The sequence below is a fragment of the Amblyomma americanum genome, chromosome 8 (assembly GCF_052857255.1).
Source record: "Amblyomma americanum isolate KBUSLIRL-KWMA chromosome 8, ASM5285725v1, whole genome shotgun sequence".
Taxonomy (NCBI): domain Eukaryota; kingdom Metazoa; phylum Arthropoda; class Arachnida; order Ixodida; family Ixodidae; genus Amblyomma; species Amblyomma americanum.
Genome location: NC_135504.1, coordinates 83,981,449 through 84,004,333, shown reverse-complemented (window position 1 = coordinate 84,004,333; position 22,885 = coordinate 83,981,449). Strand labels below are relative to the sequence as shown.

General features: G+C 50.7%; 1 protein-coding gene across 5 annotated transcripts in view; it reads left to right on the top strand.

Moving 5' to 3' along the window:
- The window catches only part of dachs (unconventional myosin-IXb-like dachs), a 487,807-nt gene that overhangs the window by 384,117 nt on the left and 80,805 nt on the right, over positions 1 to 22,885 (top strand). For 4 of the 5 annotated variants that reach the window (XM_077635211.1, XM_077635214.1, XM_077635212.1 and 1 more), the window contains 2 exons: positions 18,738 to 19,039; positions 20,161 to 20,308. In XM_077635211.1, the coding sequence (XP_077491337.1) occupies positions 18,738 to 19,039; positions 20,161 to 20,308 (450 nt within the window). Of the gene's footprint in view, positions 1 to 809; positions 1,022 to 18,737; positions 19,040 to 20,160; positions 20,309 to 22,885 lie in introns of those variants that run through there. The other variant, XM_077635213.1, reaches the window with a different exon arrangement.

The following is a 22,885-nucleotide window of genomic DNA, read 5'->3' as shown; positions in this document are numbered from 1 at the left end:
CCTAAGACTGAATGATGTGTAAGCTTGACTCTACCAGCATATTGGTCATACAGCTGCAGAAACCAGCGTATAACGTAACTCCCGTCTCTGTCGCGAGATCTCGTACAGCCGATAGTTCTTGAGATCGCTTCAAGCGTTACCAGATGTCTCTAAACAATGTTAGCTCAGCCTTCGGATAATTCCTTTTAACGCTTCAGGAGAACAGCACGGGCTTATTCTATTTGCTGCCATGGAGAAAGCGCCATTTCAAGAAACTTTTGCACCCATATTGGCTCCTGTCTGCCAACTTACAAAGCGCTTTAGCTTTCGCGAATGACCTTGTAATGGAAGGACGGAAAGTTAACCGCTGGAAAGCAGATACCAAACACTATGCATCCTATAGGGTACGTGTTTCTCCTCAGTTGTAGCAGTGCTGTACGGTGGTATACATATAAATAATACAACTTCGACTTCCCTTGCGCTACACGTGACGCGTGCTGCAAATTTCTGGCATCGCACCTCGAAGAGGCGGCCGTACTGGAAGCGACCTAGTTGGGACTTCGTTTTATTGCCAATCCAAGGCTGCGCGAAGAGTGGCGTATCAGAGATGCTCCGTCCCAGCGGGAAGCCTCCGTGATCCGAGTTCATTTTAGTCGCGTCCTTAGCTCTCTGGTTCGGATGCTTGCGACTCTTCGCCGCGGCGATTCAGTGCGGCGACTCTGCGCCAACGGCGTCGTGCTTGTGATTCGGGCCGACAGATTGTCGGTGGTGTTTCCTGCACGTTTCTCCCACAGCTGTGCATGTTGTTTGTGATTTGTGGACCATCAACACCCGGATAACTCTTCGGCCAGTGGGTTTGCCTAGTCGGACTCAGGTCAGGCGGGAGAAGAAGCTCACGAGTGACATCGTTGGCCTTGACAGCGTGACACCGTCATGTCCATGCTTCAGTGGAGGCATTCCATCGCCGCCTCACAACCGCAGAAGTACTACTCCTCGAAGCAGTGCGCGACCTTTCATCGCCGACACAGCTGCCGCGGCGCTCGTGAGTATCCCAATGGCGTCTTCATTGACTCGACCGGAGTGTCCCTCGAGATCACGCGCCTGAACGACGCTGTAACGAAAGCGCTCGCGGAGACAGCGGCGACGTCTGCCCTCTGCGTTGGCCGGAGTTGTACAGACATGAGGCCAGGGTCGGGTGAAGGCGTCCCGCGTCAAGTGCGCCATGTAGGTACAACGTAATCCGTGACTGATCACATGCTGGCTATAGAGGGAAATGCTTACGAACAGCGCAATACCGATACGGATGCGTCATGCAAAGCTGTTCGCCAAACAGCAGTATACTGGCAACGTGGGCGTACTGTGACGATTTAAGCCAGCCGAGAGAAAAAAAAATGTTGATTTGGTTCTGCAGGGAACAAAAAGTATACTCAACCTTTTCCCAGCTACAACTCCATCTCTATCTCTTTTCAGAAGCACTTTTCTGCGCAGACGTTTGGCTGTGTGCAGACAAAACATCAGTTTTCGCTTGATAATGATCTAAGAGTGCTCGAGAATATTTTTCTAGAAATCTCGCACCCTTGTGGATCTCGTGGCGAAGCATGCATTTTTTCTCGGACTTTTATTCTGCTCATTTACGAAGCTGGTGATATCTGTTCGGTTGACTGTCCGAAAGCTGGAACGTCGTTCGAAGACAACTCGATAGTGGAAAGTAGTGTAGATAGCGAAAGAGTTTTCGGTGTCCCTGATTGGTTGTACACAGTTATGTAGATAGGTTCTATTTACATAATTACCGGATAATAGATTCTGCCTACGGAGTAGTTTGCGGTCATTAATTAGTGCCTGACTGGTCCTGATATCCCTCTATTAAATGCGAAGAGCAAAGTGCAATTACTCGGTGACAACCAGCGATTAGGAAGCCCTTGCGAGCTCACAACCTCCATCCCACGTCGCCAACGCACTCGGAAGCATGCCGCTAACGTTTTCTTCTAGAAAAGTGACAGCCGCTTCTGATTTGAAGGTTTCCCTCGCTCGTATTCGAAACCACTTGCTGACAACCAACAAAGTGGTCAAGTTTGTGGCGTAGAATCAATGATGGTCTGTGTTGGTCGTCACCCACGGTTAGAGACGTTGAAAACTATTGACTGAAGGCTTTAGTCTACTAGTTACCGAACGGGTAGCATTAACGTACGCGAATTTTTTCTTTTTATTTAGATCTTAATATTTTCACAGAAGCATGGTGCTAGCTATATACGAACACGTCAAACATTCTTGGGTTGGGTAAAAAGGTTGAATATTGGAAAATTTTAAGGCAGTGTTATGGAAATATTGAAGGTTCATTCTTGCGGTGTGTAGCAAAATCTTTCTTTTAAAGTTTTTCCATCGCTCGCATCGAGCAGTCATGACTTCCATATAAAATCAATGGGAACTCCTTTGACGATACCAGAAACGTTAATAAAAAAATGCAAGCCTGCCGACGGGAGATCTGCCGATATATTGATTGTTATAATGAAATCTTACAATGTATGAAAAAAGCTGCGTTCACAAACTTTCCGATTCGAAAACGATTCTGTCCAGAATTGCTGGGTATGGTGTTCGACTAGTTTGCAAGAGAGCGCAGAGTCTTCGAGCCCTCTTCATTGACGGAAAGCATACGTTCGGGTGGAACAGTCAGAAAATGCGGGCTTGCTGCACGCACATGCGGCAGCGCTCACGAAGCAAGTGGCACGGAGCAGATAAGCTTGCAGTTGGCGCTGATGCGAAGTTCCCACGTCAAGGGACTCGTGGCCATCGCGCTGTTCCTGGTTAATTTCCCGTTTAAAGATGTCGAGGGCGCATACCGCTGTCGTCCCCAGTTCGTCCGAACAATGAGCGGAATAATTTAACCGACACACGTGCACGACCGCGCTCAACCGCGCCGCATTGGCCTGGCAACCTCTGCATGCAGATGGTGCGTGATTGCTGTTGTTGTTGGCCTCTGCTTTACTGGGACATACCCATACCGGACAGGCCGCCATTGGAATCTGAACCTGGCAACGTTTAACGCTAGAACTTTAGCTAGTGAGGCTAGCCTAGCAGTGCTGTTTGAGGAACTAGCGGGAATTAAATGGGATGTGATAGGGCTTAGCGAAGTTAGGAGGACAGGTGATGCGTATACAGCACTAAAGGACGGATACATACTGTGCTATCGCGGGTTAGAGGATAGACGAGAACTAGGTGTGGGTTTCCTCATTAATAAGGATATAGCTGGCAACGTAGAGGAGTTCTACAGTATTAACGAGAGGGTAGCAGCCATAGTAATTAGGCTGAATAGGAGGTACAAGCTGAAAGTGGTGCAGGCCTACGCACCCACATCCAGCCATGATGACCAGACCGTTGAAAGCTTCTATGAGGACGTAGAATCAGCAATGAATAGAGTAAAATCGCAGTACACTGTACTGATGGGCGACTTCAATGCGAAGGTGGGCAAGAAGCAGGCTGACGACCACGCGGTAGGTGACTATGGGATAGGCTCTAGAAATAGCAGGGGAGAGTTATTTGTCGAATTCGCGGATAGAAATAATTTACGGATCATGAATACCTTCTTCCGCAAACGAGAAAACAGGAAATGGACCTGGAAGAGCCCCAGTGGTGAGATTAAAAATGAAATCGACTTCATACTATGCGCTAAACCTGGCATCATTCAGGATGTGGCCGTCCTCGGAAGGGTGCGTTGCAGCGACCATAGAATGGTAAGGTCTAGAATTAGGTTAGACTTGAAGAGGGAACGGAAGAAGCTAGCGAAGATGAACACCATTAACGAGTTAGCCGTAAGAGGGAAAGCACAGGAGTTTAGGATAGCGCTGCAAAACAGATATTCGGCTTTAACTGAGGAAGATGATCTTGATGTTAATTCAATGCACGATAATCTGACATCAATAATTACGGAGTGCGCAGTAGAAGTAGGTGGCAGGACAGTTCGAAAAGATACCGGGAAGCTATCTCAGGTGACGAAAGATCTGATTAAGAAGCGCCAAAACATGAAGGCATCTAACACTACCGATAGAATAGAACTAACGGAGCTATCAAAGTTAATAAATAAGCGCAAGGTAGCCGACATAAGGAAGTTTAATATGGAGAGAATCGAGCATGCTATAAAGACCGGAGGTAGCCTAAAAACATTGAAGAGGAAACTAGGCATAGGTAAAAACCAGATGTATGCATTAAGAGACAAGCAGGGCAATGTCATTAGCAATATGGATAAGATAGTTAACGTAGCCGAGGAATTCTATACAGACCTGTACAGTAGCCAATGTAATCAGAGCGCTAAAGAGAAAGACAGCAGTGCACAGCAATGCGTCATCCCGCCAGTAACGAAAGATGAAGTAAAGAAAGCCTTAGAAGCAATGAAAAGGGGGAAAGCAGCTGGGGAGGATCAGGTAACAGCAGATCTGTTGAAGGATGGAGGGGACATCGTGCTAGAAAAACTAGCCACCCTGTATACGCAATGCCTTATGACCTCGACTGTACCAGAAGCTTGGAAGAATGCAAACATTATCTTAATTCATAAGAAGGGAGACGCCAAGGACTTGAAAAATTACAGGCCGATCAGCTTACTATCCGTTGCCTACAAAGTACTTACTAAGGTAATCGCTAATAGAGTCAGGGCAACGTTAGACTTTAATCAACCAAATGATCAGGCAGGCTTTCGTAAAGGATATTCCACAATAGATCATATTCACGCTATCAATCAGGTGATAGAGAAATGCGCAGAATATAACCAACCTTTATATATAGCTTTCATTGATTACGAGAAAGCATTCGACTCAGTGGAAACCTCAGCAGTCATACAGGCATTGCGTAATCAGGGGGTAGAAGAGCCTTATGTCAAAATACTGGAAGATATATATAGCAACTGCACAGCTACTATAGTCCTCCATAAAGTCAGCAATAAAATTCCAATAAGAAAGGGCGTCAGGCAAGGAGACACGATCTCGCCAATGCTGTTCACCGCATGTTTGCAGGAGGTATTTCGAGGCCTGAATTGGGAACAGTTGGGAATAAGAATAAATGGAGAATACCTAAATAATCTGCGATTTGCTGATGACATTGCCTTGCTGAGTCACTCAGGAGGTGAACTGCAAATCATGATCAACGAGTTAGACAGGCAGAGCAGATCGATGGGTCTAAAAATTAACATGCAGAAAACCAAGATAATGTTCAACAGCCTAGCAAGGGAACAACAGTTCACAATTGGCAGCGAGAGCATAGAAATTGTGCCGGAATACGTCTACTTAGGGCAGGTAGTGACAGCTAATCCTGATCATGAGAGGGAGATAACTAGAAGGATAAGAATGGGGTGGAGCGCATATGGCAAATTCTCGCAGATCATGAGTGGCAGTTTACCAATTTCCCTCAAGAGGAAAGTGTACAACAGCATGATCTTACCGGTACTCACCTACGGGGCAGAAACGTGGAGGCTAACGAAAAGAGTTCAGCTTAAGTTAAGGACAACGCAGCGAGCCATGGAAAGAAAAATGATAGGTGTAACGGTAAGGGACAGAAAGAGGGCAGAGTGGGTGAGGGAACAAACACGGGTTAATGAAATCCTAGTCGAAATCAAGAGAAAGAAATGGGCTTGGGCAGGGCATGTAATGCGAAGGCAGGATAACCGCTGGTCTTTAAGGGTAACGGAGTGGGTTCCAAGAGAAAGTAAGCGTAGCAGGGGGCGGCAGAACGTTAGGTGGGCGGATGAGATTAAGAAGTTTGCAGGCAAAGGGTGGATGCAGCTGGCAAAGGATAGGGTTAATTGGAGAGACATGGGAGAGGCCTTTGCCCTGCAGTGGGTGTAGTAAGGCTGATGATGATGATGATGATGACCCACGGAAGGGGAATTGGCCGGGGTTTGGTGCAGATTCGAATGTCAGACGGAATACCAGTGCTCAATTAGGCCTAACGGCACTGGATGGGAATGGTTGTAACAATAGTGTTAAATATTGTAAAGTTCAGGTAGCCTGCTGCCCATATAAAGCAGTTGTGGAGAACAGCATTTTTTTTTCAGCGGGAATTTGTTTATGAACGCCATTTCTTCTAGAAAGCAAATGCGCCATGACAACCTTTATATCCGCAGATCCCTCTTTGCGGCGCCCGTAGTCGCCTGCTATTTATTGTCGAATATAGGACCTATTCGTTTGCTATAGCAGTCTTCACTACTCGGTGCGAGTGCAGGACAAACTTTAAGATCGGGATTTTGCTACGCCTCTCAAGGTTAAAGCGCGTCTCACAAGCAAAACTTACGTCCAAGAAAGCTGCACTTAGCACAAAGCTTTCTTTCTTCCTTTTTCCTCACCCCATCGCCCCTGAACTGCTCATTATAAGCGGGTCTTTACTCCGCAGTATATACCTCGTAATCGAACCCTGATTAGCGCGTCAAACGAAAGCGCCCAGCATCCTTTCCCACGCAAGAGCTAAGCCCGCGCCTGGAGACGTGTCTCGCGTGCCCGGTTGCGTCACACCGTTTAGGTATAATGGCCTCCGGGAGGCCGCCTGTTCTCCTGTTGCTCGTCGTCCACCGCGTGGCCTACTTTCGGCCGCCAACCCAGGCCAGTTTTCTTTCATCTTATTGTTTTTATTCCTTCGTAGCCGCCGTTATGATCGTCGCTCCTTGGGTTTCCATCGCGTTGCTGGAATCGCGCGTTTCGCCGGACTTAACTGATCGCCGTTCGGCCCGTTAAACGGATGTCTAGGAACGGCGCGCAAAAATGGCCGACGCGGTTTGCATACCGTGCCGGTTACACGATGAAAAACAAACTCAACTGCGCTGCCCCGTCCGGAGACAACCCTTCTTCCACTGCGGTCTTGATGACATGTGCGTCCAAAGAAGAAAAAAAGAAACGAGATGTCGCACCATCGTGACGTCGCACCTTATCTGGAAGGGTGACTGAGCGCTACTTATTTCAGACGAGCGCGCAGACAAACATGACAGGACGGGCGCTGTCATGTCACTTAATGTCGCATCATCACGTGATATGGGCAACTGGGGTCAGCAATCCGTGTGACGTCACGCCCATCTGCAGCAACTGCTATATGTATGGCCTCGCAGTGACCATTCGCAGCTTGCCGCGGGCTGTTCAACAAATTTTGCTTCCCGGGCTTCTTTCTTACGTGCAACCACCTGTTCCCGAAGAGCGCGGGATTTGCCAGCCACGATGCGTGCACTCCTGCTTCGCTCGCGTGCGCTTTCCAACTGGTCTGACGTCGGGGCCAGTTGGTAGACTGCAATATTTTGGAAGACCAATCAGCGCGAACAGGGTCGAAGTGGAGAGAGAGACACAGCACACTTAAAGCTGGAAAGCTTATTTCGAAAGAGACAATATATAGCTCGACCAGCACTAAACCAAGAGCAAAAGTAAAATGCACCCCTCAGGCAGGTAATCTGCAGATGTGGCCCTTGTGAAATGAGATATGGGGACGCCCAGTGCAACCCTCGCCTCTCCTCTTAATCTGATATGTTTCTGCGATCTTTCTTGCCGTGTTATCGCACCTGCTGAACAGTATATAGGGGAACCTGGGCTGCCAAGGTAGCACTGCAATTGTTCCGTTCGGTGACTCAAAACTGCTTTCGTCAGCCGCTTGGGCCGCTGCAAACGCGAGAACACACTCTGCGCGATTAGATACCCGCGTTTGGCTGACAGCATTGATTGCCTAGCTTCTCTCGGCGTAGCCCAGATAGCTGACGCACGGCACGTGCGCCATCGACAGAGCGCGGTAGCTCACGCCAATCAGCGCCTGAAGGTGGCGCGGAAAAGTACTAAGAGTACCACCCAAAACTGCTTGCTCTTCTCGCTAGGCAGTGTGTTATGGCGCTGCAATCGGCACCGCAAACTTCAAGCGCAAGTTCCCCATAGTGCTAGCACAGCGGAGACTTATAATCGATCAGCGTATACATGCCGCGCATGCGCAGTAGCAGCTACGCCACCGGACGGGGTCAGCCGGTAGATCTGCACTGTGCGAAAACTCTCCGATATCTGCTCGTCTTCTAAGCGCGGCATGCACTCGCTACGTTTATAGAAGACGCTCCTTTCCTGTTGCAAGTGGGCGCTTGTGCTGTGTTCCTCTCGTGACCCCGCCCTCCTTCTCGCTGTTCGGTTTTCCAAAAGTCCCGTCATTTCGTCATCAGAGCGGCTTCAGGCAGAAGTCTTGTCTTCGCGCCCCACCGTGCAAGGCGCCTATTGTCCAAGCAATGTTTCGTAGACCTGTAATGATGTGCACGCGGGCATTAACCTAACGCAGCCATGGGAAATAAAGGCAGGGACCTCAGTGCAACTGTCCCGCCAGCAAAGCGTCTAACCTGTAGTGCCGCTTGACGCGGGGATGTCCACGGCAGCGGCTGTGACCACCGCTGTTTATGCGAACTGAAGAAGGACGCTGTAGCTTTTTCCGTGTCTTTTTTTCTCAACCGAGTTTCCCAGCTGTTGAGATCAAGGAGATGTGGCGGCGCGAGTTCATCTCCACGCTAATGGCGGACGCCAGTGTTGCCCGGCGTCGTTCCGAAAGGGGTCAATTATAGCTTCCCCCGGGAAAAACGCTCGCTCACGCGATTCACCGGCCGTGGGAGAACAATGACGAACGGCGCTATAGGACAAGCGGCGCTTCGGCACGGATAGCGGACGCCCGCCAGTGGCCCTGGATCGGCGGCGGATTCACAAAGCTCTTCCTGGGCTACTTTCTGTTCGCCTGTTGCTGTGAAAGGAATTTGTTTCTTTTGAGTTATTCGCTGTGGCAATGCGAAGCAAGGTTTTCTGGGGCTTGTGTAATATTTGGCATGCATTCATATGCGCTGAATGTAGTGCAGTTGGTTTCTTTCAAATAGACCGAAACTAGCGACGCATTTGTTTGTTTCAGCTGTACTTTGGTTTGTGCGAATTTTGTCTTGTGTAATATTATTTATGGCTGTACTCGTCTGGCGGATTTTTCGTACCCGGAGCACTTGACAACGTGACCCTTGTTATCGTGCTGAAATTATGGGCAATTCTATAGAGGCAGCTCATTAAAAAGCTCTCGTATGTTTAAACAGTCGGCTCAAAACGAATTTCAGTCGTAAAGTCACACTGAAAATTTATGGGATTTTGAATAGAGGTCCTAGGACGCGACCTTTATAGTGTTAGAGATGAGGGGTCCTTGGGTGAGCTGACTCTTTCAGCGCCGCAGGTCCCTTCTCCGAATGACGTTGTCGGACTTGGTTATGAAGGAAACTGTACAGGGGATTTATTTTACATTATTTACAAGATTTTGGAACCCATTGGAGGGTGATGGGGGAAGGTCGGAGGATCTGAGAAGATCTGTGGATGATCGAGGAGTCTTTTCTCAAGGCACTCGTCGTCCGGTTTAAAAAGGGTCCGGTCCCTAGGATTCCCCAGGTTCGAGGAAATCTTCGCCAGGTTGGGCGTGGCCTAACTTGCGTTGTCGTACACATACACACACACACACACCACTTCACATAGGGACACGCCCCCGTCACATGCCTCGCCGGAGAAAGAGGGTGCCGCTGGACAATCGCCCCCACCAGAGAGAGTGTTGTCTTCGCGTCCGAACGACAGTTCTCACGCTCCAGCCGGACACGTCTTCCGGGAAGTCCGAATGGGCGAGGCGCCGGCGAGCAGGCACAGTTGAAGGGGTGAGTCACCCCCTGCTCGATTCTGGCGGTCGCTAACTGCCTCCGTGCCGCACGGTCGATCTTCCGGGAACAATGTTGTTTTCAAACGGCAGTGGAATCCTCCGTCTCGAATCCAATAAACCACGCGAGGACCGGCTGTGGGAACCCAGATGCCTAGCGCCGTGCAGGGACCCCGGCTGCAGGTGTCCTGGCCGAATACGCAGCTGAATCAGACCACCGGCTGTCGCCAGAAACCTTACAGCTCCTCCGCGGCCCGAAAAATCTCGAATGTCCAGCGTTGACGATCGCTGGGCAGGAAGAGATGAGATGGCGTCCGTGTTGGTCCCCTGGATTGCAATATCATCGCCCCCAAGGCAGAACCCAAAGCACCACCAACAAAGGAAAGCGCAGGTGGGACGTTCCAAACAGCAAAGCACTGCCCCACCCGCAAGCGCTCGGACTTCGCCAAAGAATCACCAGGCTTCTTCCATTGACAACAATACACTTTTTAAAAAATGTGTTCAAATTTGGGTTAATGTTGTGCCGACTGAGCGCGAAACATCTCCTTTTGAAACTGCCACAGCCGGATTACTCGGAACAAAGTAAAAAAAAAAACTTACACAGGAGGAGATTCCTCTTAGTTCTCCCGCTTACATCAGTCTGCTCAAACCATCAGCATTTCCGTGCAGTTTCCCCTTCTTATAACGCACCGAGAAATTGTACTGTTGGAGAGCCAGACTCCATCTGAACAAGCGACCATTTTTGGGGGACATCTGTCGCAGCCACGTTAAAGGACAATGGTCAGTCTCAAATACAAACTTTGCTCCGTACAGGTAACACGACAACTTCTGCGCTGCCCAAACTAAACACGCGCACTCTTTTTCGGAAGCGCTGTACGCTTCCTCTCTACTGGTCAGTTTGCAGCTGATGTACAGAACTGGGTGTTCTTCATGGTCGTAGCCAACTTGGCTTAAGACAGCACCCAGCCCTCTATCACTGGCATCACACTGGACTATGAACTCTTTCCCATAGTCAGGGGTCCTGAGCAAGGGTCGGGACACGAGTGCTTCCTTCAGGCTTTTGAAGGCGTTTTCTTTTTGGTTATCCCAACTTACGTTAGTAGGTGCTCCCTTTCGCAAGGCGTCAGTTAAGGGACTAGCCCGCTGTGAGTAGTTAGGAATATATCGCTGGTAGTACCCAACTAATCCCAAAAATGAGCGAATGGCCGTTTTCGTCCGTGGTTGCGGAAATGCTGCGATCGGGGCAATCTTTAACTCGGATGGGCTCCTAGTTCCCTGGCCTACAACGTGGCCCAAGTACGTCACCTGTGCGCAACCCAATCTACACTTTTCTGCCTTCAGTGTCAGTCCAGCCTGTCGTAAACTGGAAAACACGGTCTTTAGATGTTCTAGATGCTCTTGCCAGGTTTCCGAAAAAATTGCCACATCGTCTAAATAAGGGAGTGCAAAGCACTGCATGTCCTTCAGTACGATGTCCATGAGTTTCGAGAAGCTGTAGGGGGCATTCTTCAACCCAAGACTAAGCATTGAGGGTCGAAAGGTGCCCGCTGGGGAGATGAAAGCGGCATACCTGCTCGCGCTTTCTGAGAGGGGAACTTGCCAATATCCCCGTACGAGATCGAGGGTGGAAATGAATTTCGCGCCGCTCACCCTTTCTATCCTTTCCTCTATGTTGGGAATCGGGTATAGCTGATCCCTGGTAATTGCATTAAGCTTTCTATAATCCACGCAGGGACGAGGATCTTTCCCTGGGGCATCAACAAGAATTAGCGGTGAGGTATAGTCACTTTCCGCTGGCTCTACAATCCCTAACTCCAACATGCGCTGAATTTCCGCGTCTATTATTTCTTTTTGCCGTGGTGATACCCTGTAGGGTTTCGACCGTACCGGCTCATCAGAGGTGAGCTCGATTTCGTGTGTCAGGAGGTGTGTCTTTCCCGGGCGACTGCTAAATAGGTCAGCGAATTCGCTCAACAACTGATTTAGCGTGTCGACCTCTGTCCCGCTTAGGAAATCTGCATTCACGGAGTGAGCCAGAATGTTTTCCACGTTGTCACTAGCGTCCGCACCTCCCTTCCAACCCTGACTCTCGCTGTCCAGCTCTTCTGGTTCATTTAGAGTCAGATTGACGATCCCGCTGCGTTCCACGAACGGCTTCATCAGATTGCAATGATAGATTCTCACCTGCTTTCCCCTGCCTGGAACCCTTAGCGCGTAATTCGTCTCCGAAAGTTTTTGCAACACTTCTACTGGACCATCCCAGTGAACTTCCAGCTTGTTTTTTCTCGATGGCCGGAGGACCATCACGCGATCGCCCGCGGTGAAACCTCGAAGGCGAGCGTTTTTGTCATAATAGACCTTGGCGGCCTCCTGGGCAGCTTTCATATTTCGATTTACTAATTCTCTCGTGTTGTTAAGGCGGTCCAGTAGCTTAAGCACGTACTGAACCACTGTCTAGTTCTCTCCTGTCCCTTCCCACATTTCTCTCAGCATTCGGAGGGGAGAGCGGAGGGCTCTTCCGTACACGAGTTCTGCTGGCGTAAACCCCGTAGCTTCGTGGGGGACTGTTCGTAAAGCGAAAAGTGTGGCCGGCAGACAATCCTCCCAGTCTGCTTTATGCTCATAACAAAGAGCGCGTAGCACCCGCTTCAGCACCGAATGCCATTTCTCTACACTGTTGGACTGCGGATGATACACCGAGCTGTGCAACAGTTTTATTCCGCATCTTTCTAGGAATGTGGTCGTCAAGGCGCTTGTAAAGCCCGTCGCCTGATCGGCTTGGATTTCGGCCGGAAATCCTATTCTCGCGAACACTAACAAAAGGGCATCAACTATTTCTGTGGAGCTCAAGTCCTTCAACGGAATTGCTTCGAGAAATTTTGTGGCGGGACATAGCATAGTAAGCAAGTACTTATAGCCTGATTTCGTGTTAGGCAAAGGGCCTACTGTGTCTATTACAAGCCGGCGGAAAGGTTCCGAGATCAATGGAACAATTTTCAGTGGAGCCTTCCATGTCTCTCCCGGCTTGCCTACGCGCTGGCACGCATCGCATGATTTTACGTAGCGTTCTGCATCTTTGAAACAACCCGGCCAATAATATTCCATTAATAGGCGCTCCTTTGTTTTATTGATTCCCAGATGTCCTGCCCAGCCATTTCCGTGGCAGAGACTCAGAATGTCCGCTCTGTATTTTTCGGGCACGACCAGCTGATCAAATGTTTTGCCTTTTCTGTCCTGGTAGTGTCGGTATACTAAGCCTCCCTTCTCATGCATCGTTATGTTGCGTCTCGCGATGCCCTCTTTAGCTGTAAGGTGCAGTCTTTCCAAAGTGGGATCCTGCTTCTGTTCTTTTGTTAGGGACTCCCTGTTCACCTGCAGAAGGCGATCAAAACTACGCGATGTTGGAGATAAAACGGATCCTTCAGCGTTTTCTGATTCCTCTACCGACTTAGTGGTTGAAGTCCCTCGTCGCTCATTTGCTCGGTCAGCTGTCTGGCTTTCATTCCTCGTTGGTTCACTTCCCTCCTCATTTGATTGCAACGATATGCTGGCTGGTGCGTCTCTTGCTACCTGAGGTTCGGGAATCTGACTTAGTTGAGATGCGAGCTGACGAGTTTTCGATCTTGTCAAAGCTTGTATCACCCCGCTTCCGAGTTTCTGGCCTCTCTCGCGTAGCAATTGGTCTGGTCGATTCGAGAAGAGGTAAGGATATTGAAGTGGCACGGCCTTCGAAACTGCGGCCTCAGTGATTAGCTCTCCAAACGGTCCACAAATTATCACTCTAGCTATGGGAAGGCATACACTGTGTTCTTCTACTGCCTGTTTTATCCACGAGACTTTTCCCGTAAAATCGTCCACTGACACGTAAGACGGGTGGACAACGTCCATCGTCGCGGCGCTATCACGAAGCACCCTGCACGGTTTCCCGTTAACGTGCAGCTCGTGCAGGTATGGCTTAAGGAGCTCTAGATTCTCGGCGTTATCCTCGACGCACGAGAACACCAAACGTTGCTTTGTACACTTGGCTGCAAAGTGCCCGACGCCATTGCAGTTGTAGCAAAGAAATGGCCTACTAGCCTCAAACTCTTTTTTCGCGGCTTTGTATGCTCCCTGTCTCTTCGCCTGTTCTTCACGCTTTTCTGGCGCTACCTTTGTTGCCTCTGATTGCTCCGAACTTCTAGCACTTCGCGTCTTTCTGCTAGGCCCTTTTTCTCGCATCGCGTTTCGAGCGTGTGACGCACCCTCTTCAGTGCTCAACCTTCTGCGCGAAACGTACTCCTCTGCTAGCTCAGCGGCCCTTTCAACTGTGTCGACTTTTTCCCTGTCTGGAACCCACAGTTTCACCACTTTTGGAATGCTTCGGTAAAATTGCTCAAGGCAAAAACACTCAATGATTTTGTCTCGGCTTTCATAAACCTCGGCTCCTTTTAGCCACTCTAGCAGATTCGTCTTTAGGCCATACGCGAAATCCGGATAGCCCTCGCTATCGTTTTTCATTGTGTTCCTGAAGCGCTGTCGGAAAGCTTCGGCTGACAGCCGGTACCTTTTTAGCAGGCTGGCTTTGACTTTTTCGTAGTCAGCTGCGTGTTGTGTGCTAAGTCTCGCTATGACTTCAGCTACTTCACATGGCAAGAGTGTCAGAAGCCGTTGCGGCCATGTACAGCGAGCAAAGTTCTCCCTTTCGCAAGTTCTCTCAAAGTTTCCCAGGTACAATCCTATGTCCCTTCCACTTTCATAGGGCTGCATGAATCTGTGCATTCTATATGATTGTACATCGCTTGCTCTTTCAGGAGACCCGGCTCTCGTACTGTCGCCTTTTTTTCGATTTTCGCTTTCAAGCTGCAATCGCTTTAGATTTCTTTCTTCTTTTTCAGCTTCCCACTTTTGCCGTTCTTTCTCTTTGTCCCATTCCGCTTCCCTTTTTCTTTTTTCTTCCTGTACCAAATTCCACGTATCAACCAGCTGATCGTCATCTACGTGTTTTTCAATTGTCTTGCATATTTCAAGTTTTGTAATTTTCCCCTGTACTTCTATTGACAGTTCCTCGCATAACAACAGCAAGTCCGACTTTGACAATTTCATAAGGTCCATGACAACGCCTTCTCCGCTTTGGCAATGCTATCTTCAAAATGTCGTGAGATTACCCTTTCTCAATTGACATACACTTCCCAGTGATTCTAGATTATTCTCTCGAAATCTGAAGCCTGGCGAATCCTATAGCAAAATTCCGAAACGCTTACCGGTTGAGAAATCACGATGTCACACGGTCCATCCCAGCTGCTGCCAACCAGTTGTTGGGGACGAGGGGTCCTTGAGTGAGCTGACTCTTTCAGCGCCGCAGGTCCCTTCTCCGAATGACGTTGTCGGACTTGGTTATGAAGGAAACTGTACAGGGGATTTATTTTACATTATTTACAAGATTTTGGAACCCATTGGAGGGTGATGGGGGAAGGTCGGAGGATCTGAGAAGATCTGTGGATGATCGAGGAGTCTTTTCTCAAGGCACTCGTCGTCCGGTTTAAAAAGGGTCCGGTCCCTAGGATTCCCCAGGTTCGAGGAAGTCTTCGCCAGGTTGGGCGTGGCCTAACTTGCGTTGTCGTACACACACACACACACACACACACACACACACACACACACACACACACACACACACACACACCACTTCACATAGGGACACGCCCCCGTCACATGCCTCGCCGGAGAAAGAGGGTGCCGCTGGACAATCGCCTCCACCAGAGAGAGCGTTGTCTTCGCGTCCGAACGACAGTTCTCACGCTCCAGCCGGACACGTCTTCCGGGAAGTCCGAATGGGCGAGGCGCCGGCGAGCAGGCACAGTTGAAGGGGTGAGTCACCCCCTGCTCGGTTCTGGCGGTCGCTAACTGCCTCCGTGCCGCACGGTCGATCTTCCGGGAACAATGTTGTTTTCAAACGGCAGTGGAATCCTCCGTCTCGAATCCAATAAACCACGCGAGGACCGGCCGTGGGAACCCAGATGCCTATCGCCGTGCAGGGACCCCGGCTGCAGGTGTCCTGGCCGAATACGCAGCTCAATCAGACCACCGGCTGTCGCCAGAAACCTTACAATAGGTACATGGCACCGAGCTTCTACATCTTGTTGAATCTTCCAGCGCCGAATGAAAACCGAACAAAGGCTCTGTATCCACTTTGAAGGCTGGAGACAGCTCGTGTAGTATAAGTGGCCATTTCGAATTGAAATTTGAAACAAACATGTCGCTGCCTTCTTTCAGAACGACGTGGTCGATGGACCAATAGATAGGAATTTGAGTGCGCTCTATTTTTGCAATATGGACCTTTTGTGAGCTAATAATGGGGTAATTACTCACTGGAATCCACCCGAGCGCAGTCATACAGCTACAAAGGAAAGCTATACAGTGCTGCAGTGTGCCAGGTTGTGTGTGGCCAAGTTTGAGAAAGCTAGACAAAGATAGAAGATAGACAAAGATGAAGAGAGACAGCGGGAAAAAGACCAGGAAGAGCGCCGTAACAAGCCTTTAACTTCTTCGTATTCCCCGTTGTTTCCCGCTGGAGCCCACCCAACATTTAAGAGCGTTAGTTCTTACTACTCGCATTCGAACGTTTCTTCTCCGTCCGAGATTTCAAGATGGCGACCGGTCATGTGTTCAAATTACTGCAGCATCGTGCAAAATGTCACCGCGCGCGCAGTTGTCTGGCCGGCACGGCGGACGGCTTACCCACTATGCTGGCTTTCCGCTATATATGTACCTTTTGAGCTTGTGCCCAGAATGGTGCCGCACGGGGTCGCTATTGGTGAAAAAAACTGTGGCCCACCAGTTTGGCGCAGAGGGTTCGCAGCGGTGGCAAACGAATCGGCGCACAAGGTTGTTAGTCGAGTTGAGGCCTGGTACGTGTGAGGGATTCATACCGATGACCTTTGAGCCTCCAAACCGTAATGGTGGTCGACCTTCGGAAGTATTCTGCCCAAGCCGCCAAGTAAATATCGAAGTGCTTACTCATGTCTTGAAGTGCTGCATTCCGCTGCCAACCGTAAGTATTCCGTGCGTTTATTGACAGTAATCTACACCAGGGCTTTGGCGGCGTACCCCTCCTCTGAAAGGGAGTACGCTAGATGACTGCTTACTCCCTTTTTAGTCCCATGTAGGCTGATTGGTGTTTAGAGTGTGTATAAAATGGTGGCAGCTGGTACCCCCTCCCAGAAACACTGATAAGACGTGGTTGCGAAGCCGTTTACTTCTTTTGTGTTGCCTCGTTGCCAACACCGTGAACTGACTTCAAGACGCCCCAACAGGTCGCCTTTGCTGGTGCACGTTCTTTGTAAGGCCTTCCCGTAACCTCGACAACCGCTGCCGAGCTGAAAGCTACGCAGGCAGTCACAGCGCAGGGCTGGCCATGATCGACCTGTGACGTGACAGTGTGTTGCCTAGTGTCATCTTTATCCAATGTGTGCTGCTCGTGAACACATCGTTCTCTGCTCTCGCACATGGAAGAAAGCGTGACGTTGGTAGCACTCGGTCGTTCAGCGACGCAACATGAGGTATCCTGGGACCGTATCCTATAAGCTGTCCGTTGTCCATTTCGCGTCCATTCAGTCGTCTGTCAGCGATCACTCAGATATGCCCGCGGCTTTTAAGCGTCTGTGGCAAGCGACCCAGCCATTGGGTGGTTGGCGACCGGACTTCACCATTGGCTGCATATCGCAGCCAGTGGCAGTCAGTGGTCTGGTCCGGTCGGCTGCTGTTGACAGAACGCTGCGATGCCCCTCACTATTGGCTGCCTACTGCATCCAATTTCAGACAACGGCAAGGTCCGGTCGCCAACCACCCAGTGGCCCGGTCTCTTGCGACAGACACTTTACAGCCGCGGCTATCTAAACGACCACTGGCAGACGACCGAATGGACGCGAAATGGACAACGGGAAATTGACAGCTTATAGAATACGGCCCCTGATGTCGCATCAGCCACAAATAATGGCGAAGGACCGAAATAAATTCGTCAACGTTCGGAGAAAGGTGTTATAACCGCACAGCGCTGTGTCGTCAAGTACGCGTGCTCTTGTTCTCGTGGTTGCCTTCCTAGAATGGCTAAAATCATGTGGAGGTTAGTGCAAGTCCTCTGCGTACATGCGCCCTCTGCCGTGTCACCAGTGCTTTTCGGAAGCATATAGTAGACACAGTGTCGCCCAGTGACACGCTCTACACATCTGTGTTCCGGGCGGGCTTAGACGAAATTAACAGCCTCAACAACGCTTTTATTTTACACCACAAAGGTTAAAGTAAGCCTACAGAAAAACGTGAGATTACCTCGTCGTCTAAGTTTAAGTATATATGCATGGTCTCGCAGCGTTTTAACACACGCAACGTGTAGCGTACTTCCGCATACAAAATGTCTGACAGCTGTCAAATAAGAACAAAAGACATCTCACAGTGTAACCAAAGACCATTCACAAAACGAACACGGTTTTTCACAAATAGCAGCGCATAAAATCCGGAGGATAAAAATGTCCAGTGCTATACCTGACATGCACTACATGTTGAGCACGCCCAGCCATAGCAGATCCAAAGTTTCTCGAGTTCTTTTTGCAGCGCAATAATAATAATAATAATTGGTTTTTGGGGAAATGAAATGGCCTAGTATCTGTCTCACATATCGGCGGACACCTGAAGGGTGCTGTAAGGGAAGGGATGAAGGAGGGAGTGAAAGAAGAAAGGAAGAAAGAGGTGCCGTAGTGGAGGGCTCCGGAATAATTTCGACCACCTGGGGACCTTTAACGTGCACTGACAACGCACAGCACACGGGCGCCTTAGCGTTTTGCCTCCATAAAAACGCAGCCGCCGCGGTCGGGTTCGAACCCAGGAACTCCGGATCAGTAGTCGAGCGCCCTAACCACTGAGCCACCGCGGCGGGTCGAAAATTGGTTTTTGGGGAAATGAAATGTCGCAGTATCTGTCTCACATATCGGTGACACCCGAACCGCACCGTAAGGGAAGGGATAAAGAAGGCAGTGAAAGAAGACAGGTGCCGTAGTGGAGGGCTCCGGAATAATTTCGACCACCTATCAATCAGTCAGTCAATCAGTCATTCAGCGTCGGCTCCCCTTGCGCAGATGCGTCCTCGTCCAACGAGGCGGTGCACCTGCAGCAGAGGCTCAAGAGCCTCAGCTGCGAGCTCGTGACCCTGCGCAACCGCCTCCACGTCACCGAGGCCGGACAGCAGCAGCAGCAGGCGGCACCCGTGGCCGGCTCCTCGGCACCTCCGGCCGCTGGCAGCACGGGGCCCATCCTGCAGGATGCCTCCCCACAGGCCGTGCGGGCCCCCGTCCAGCCGCCAGCGGGGGTGGGCCCCGCCGTCGGAGCGCCGCCCGCTGCCGTGCCCGTGGTGCCCGTCTCGCCGGCAGCCGCCATCGCGGTCAGTGTCCTCGGTGACTCCTTCGCATAATTCTCGCCTTTCCTTTGCTTGTTAGTTGCGGCCACTCGGTGAGAGTACTGAAAGTACTTTGTAAAGCGTGTAAGCGAATAAAACAGCCAGGAAGACAAACCATGAATGGAAGAGAAATGGAACGGGGGCTGAGTCCGACTGTGACTTCAGAAGCCCCGTCTGCTTTTCTTGCCGTACGTGGTTTAGTTTTTCTTGCTGTTTTGCAAATCGCAATGTGTGCGACCGTTTGGTTCTGGAGATCATTCTTCCAAGCATGCTCACATCACTAGCTTTTGTAACGCAGAATCCCCCCCCCCCCCCCGGGAAAGAAACATATATATATATATATATATATATATATATATATATATATATATATATATATATATATATATATATATATATATATATGGGGACGCTTAAGTCACCTTAACAGCTGAATGCGACAGCACTGGAAGCAACGTCGCTGGTGCATGTTTAAATGTCTGTGTCAGTTCTATCACCAGATACATAATGTTATCATTGCCACCATATTATTCTTGACGCTAACAATCATGCCCAGAGTGCGCCAAAAACTTGGTGAAACCTGCGTGTCTTGCCCATTTGCGGTTGCGGGTCACGCGACCTTGTGGCGTCACCCCCCTCTCGACCGATCTTTGCGATTAACGCAGGACGCAGAATCGCATGATGTGAACTGCCACGGTGGTCGTAACTGAGTTTAATTGAATTGACTCAATTGCCACCCGCGACGGTGGCCGGTTGTTCACAGTAAGGTGGGAAAGTTGTGATGACGTCACAAGTCCATGTGACTTCTTTCGACCAATCAGCCACTTTGGCGACAGACGCGAAATCGCGTGCTGTGAAGTGTAATGGTAGCGTGTTAAAAAGCTGATTTTATTTGCTGCCTGCCAGCGCAGGCTGAAAATCAGAAAGTGCACCTCAATTTTGTTTGTAAGTAGAGGGTGCGCTGCTGAGTTCTCTGCATGCCTGTGCCGGTAGGAAGCTGTTTTTTTTTTTGACTCCCTGTTTCCCGTAAATTGTGCGAGCTCCCAAGTGTGCACTGTCAGCACCGCGCAATGTCGCCTAATTCGAGTGTCGTTCTTCCGGTGCAGGACGCCGGCCTCGTGCCTGTGGTAGACGTGGCCGGCAGTGGTCTCCCGCACCAGCAGGGCGCCCCTCCCGTACCGCACCCCTCCCTGAAGGATGGCAAGCACGCGCTGCCTCCGGGACCCGTGGCAGCAGCGCACGCCTACGTCCAGGGTGAGTGGCGTGAGACTCCGCGATCACAGGTAATTCTTCATTGACTGCGCATCTTCCAAGAGAAGGCAAGCGTAGTGGGGGGACCTAGATGTACGGATGAGGTTACAGTAGGATACATGCCACGAACGCAGCGGCAGAGGAGGCCCTCCAGCGGATGACGTCGACCGATTGTCGCGACGTCGTGGCTAATCCCGTCTCAGGAAAGCACTGGGCAGTCACCTACGATTTCACTCTAGGAAATTAAGCGCGGCGTCAAGAGAATCGGTCGACGCCACTGTTTGGAAGGCATCCTTCGAGGGACCTTCGCGGCTGCATTCCAAGTTGGTGAGGATATGCTGCCGGTAGCTGCAGCACGGGCCAGGGTTAATTGGTGGGGAGTGGAATAGGCGTTCGTGCTTCAGTGGGCGTAGCCAGGCTGATGATTATGATGACGAATCTTCATCGTGATAATCAGCCGTGCTTAGTCCACTGAAGCACAACGGTCACCCCAATGACTTGCAATTGCCGGCGTCTTGCGTCATCCGCGGCCACGTAACATGAGCGGATTTCCCGAAGCCGTCACTCCATCACACTTTGCGCTATCGCCTGTTGTGCGCACCTTGCCTCAATTGAGGAGATACTCAAGCCCACCGCGCCACTTTACGATCGATAGAGCGATCATGAAAATTAGGAAAGAGAGAATCTACCGGGCACTTCTGTTTCTGGTTGTCTCCCCAGCTGTGCCAGGAAGATAGGGTAGCGCGATTTCAACTCGACAAAGCGCTCATTCAACGACAATGGCAGCGTGTCGCGCCACCCCGATGTTCTCGAGCATGCCATAGCGCCTTTGAAGTCACCCCTGCTGCTTTCAGTGGGCGCCCTCAATGGTAAGGGGAGACGGTTTCCAGTACTGCCTGAAAAGTAAGGAGAGTGGCTGCTCTAAAGCCCACACTTCCTGCCCACAGTCATGACACCAGCCGTGCGCAGTGAAAAGGCGTTTCTCGATCGGCATGCTCAAATTCGCTTCCGCATCGAGGGAAACGATTGAATCCCAGCGCGGTTCGACGAGTTGCCCGGAAGCAGCTTCTTCGGGTGAAGCCAAATGCCCTCCCTTTTGCGGCGTTTGACGAACGCGTCTCACCGGATAATTCTCCCTGCGCTCCGATGCACCGCTATCCATTACAGCGAATTAGACTCCGGAAGGGCCCCATCCGGTGCGCCGGCCACTAGGGGTATGCGGCAGAGATCGTGGGCGAGCAGGCATATCGCCCCGTCGGTGCACGGGCAGGAGAAGCGTCTGGCCCGGGCGTTCTACTCCCAGCCGACGGAGGCCAAGTCGAAACCTCCTCGCGGACTCGTCGGCGACCGGGCGTTAATGCCAGGGCGGAGCGCAGCCCTTGCGGCCCTTTTATCCGCTAAACGCTTTGTCGTGCGCCGCTGCGAGTCGGCCGACGTTGCAGGGCTCTCCTCGTGTACGCCCCTTCCTCGGAAATGTTTCTCTTTAGCCGAGTCGAGGTGCGTGGCTGTTCCGGTGCTCCGTCGCTGCTGGACTGCCGCAGTCTCGCAGCCAGCAGCACCGCCTCCTGCCTGCTTCTCCATGCACAGCGGCAGCACTTAGTGAAATTTAAACGACTCAGGAGCAGCCCGGCATGAGCTTTTTGGTCCACGCCAGTGACCTGATCAGCAGTGGTCATTAGCCTGACCGCCCGGGAAGTGTATCTTCAGCAGATGTGTACTGGGACAGATAGTCACTCGGTGTAGAATGGTCCCTGAATGGAGAAGTCATTGCCGTGTTCGCTCTTCTCTTATCTGCACATTCTTCAATTTCGCGCCGTCGCCATCGTCCTCAGCGCTACCTTCCTCGGGTGGAAAAGTGGAGAGAGGGAAAAGCCGCACTCCACTTTTTTGGGAGAGGAGGGAGACGGAGAGAGGCTTCCAGAAGGCGACGGATGGCCCAGTGGCTTGGGCGTCCGCCTCGGCTCCAGGAGGTAGTTGGTTCGAATCCCGTCGCCGTACAAGTATGGATACAAGCGTCCTCTGTCCCGGCGCCCGGCTTCTTTGCTATCACACCACAGCTAACGTTCAACCATTCGCGCTGCACACCCGCAACCGTCCTGTGGCTTTTTTTTTGTGTGTGTCAACGACCGCAACACCTTTGCGCACTGGCGTCCAACAGACCTCGAGTGCTGAAGCCTCTGGTGACTTGGGCTGAAAAGTATACTTTTGATTTGCGCCGCTAACTTTGTCCGCTACGCAAGTCTTTGAAAGTTGCCATGGATAGTCACCGAGATCTCGTCCTGAATGATTTCACGCGATTGTCCGATAACGAACGCCGGCGTGTTGAGTTCTATGCTAGTACAGCGGCTGCACTTACAACGCAAGGCTCATTGAATGCAGAACAGACAAGAAGAGTACCGGGCCAACATATATACACCTTCGTTGCCTTTCCTGGATGAGGCCTGAAGCTGTAATTGGAGCGCCGATTCTGGCTCTCCTTTCTGATCCACTGTTTCATGTTCTCACTTCCCTGAATGCGTGGAATACTTATGGAACCTGTGCAAGGGAATATTAGGGGAAAAATTAATGTAATCGCAGTCT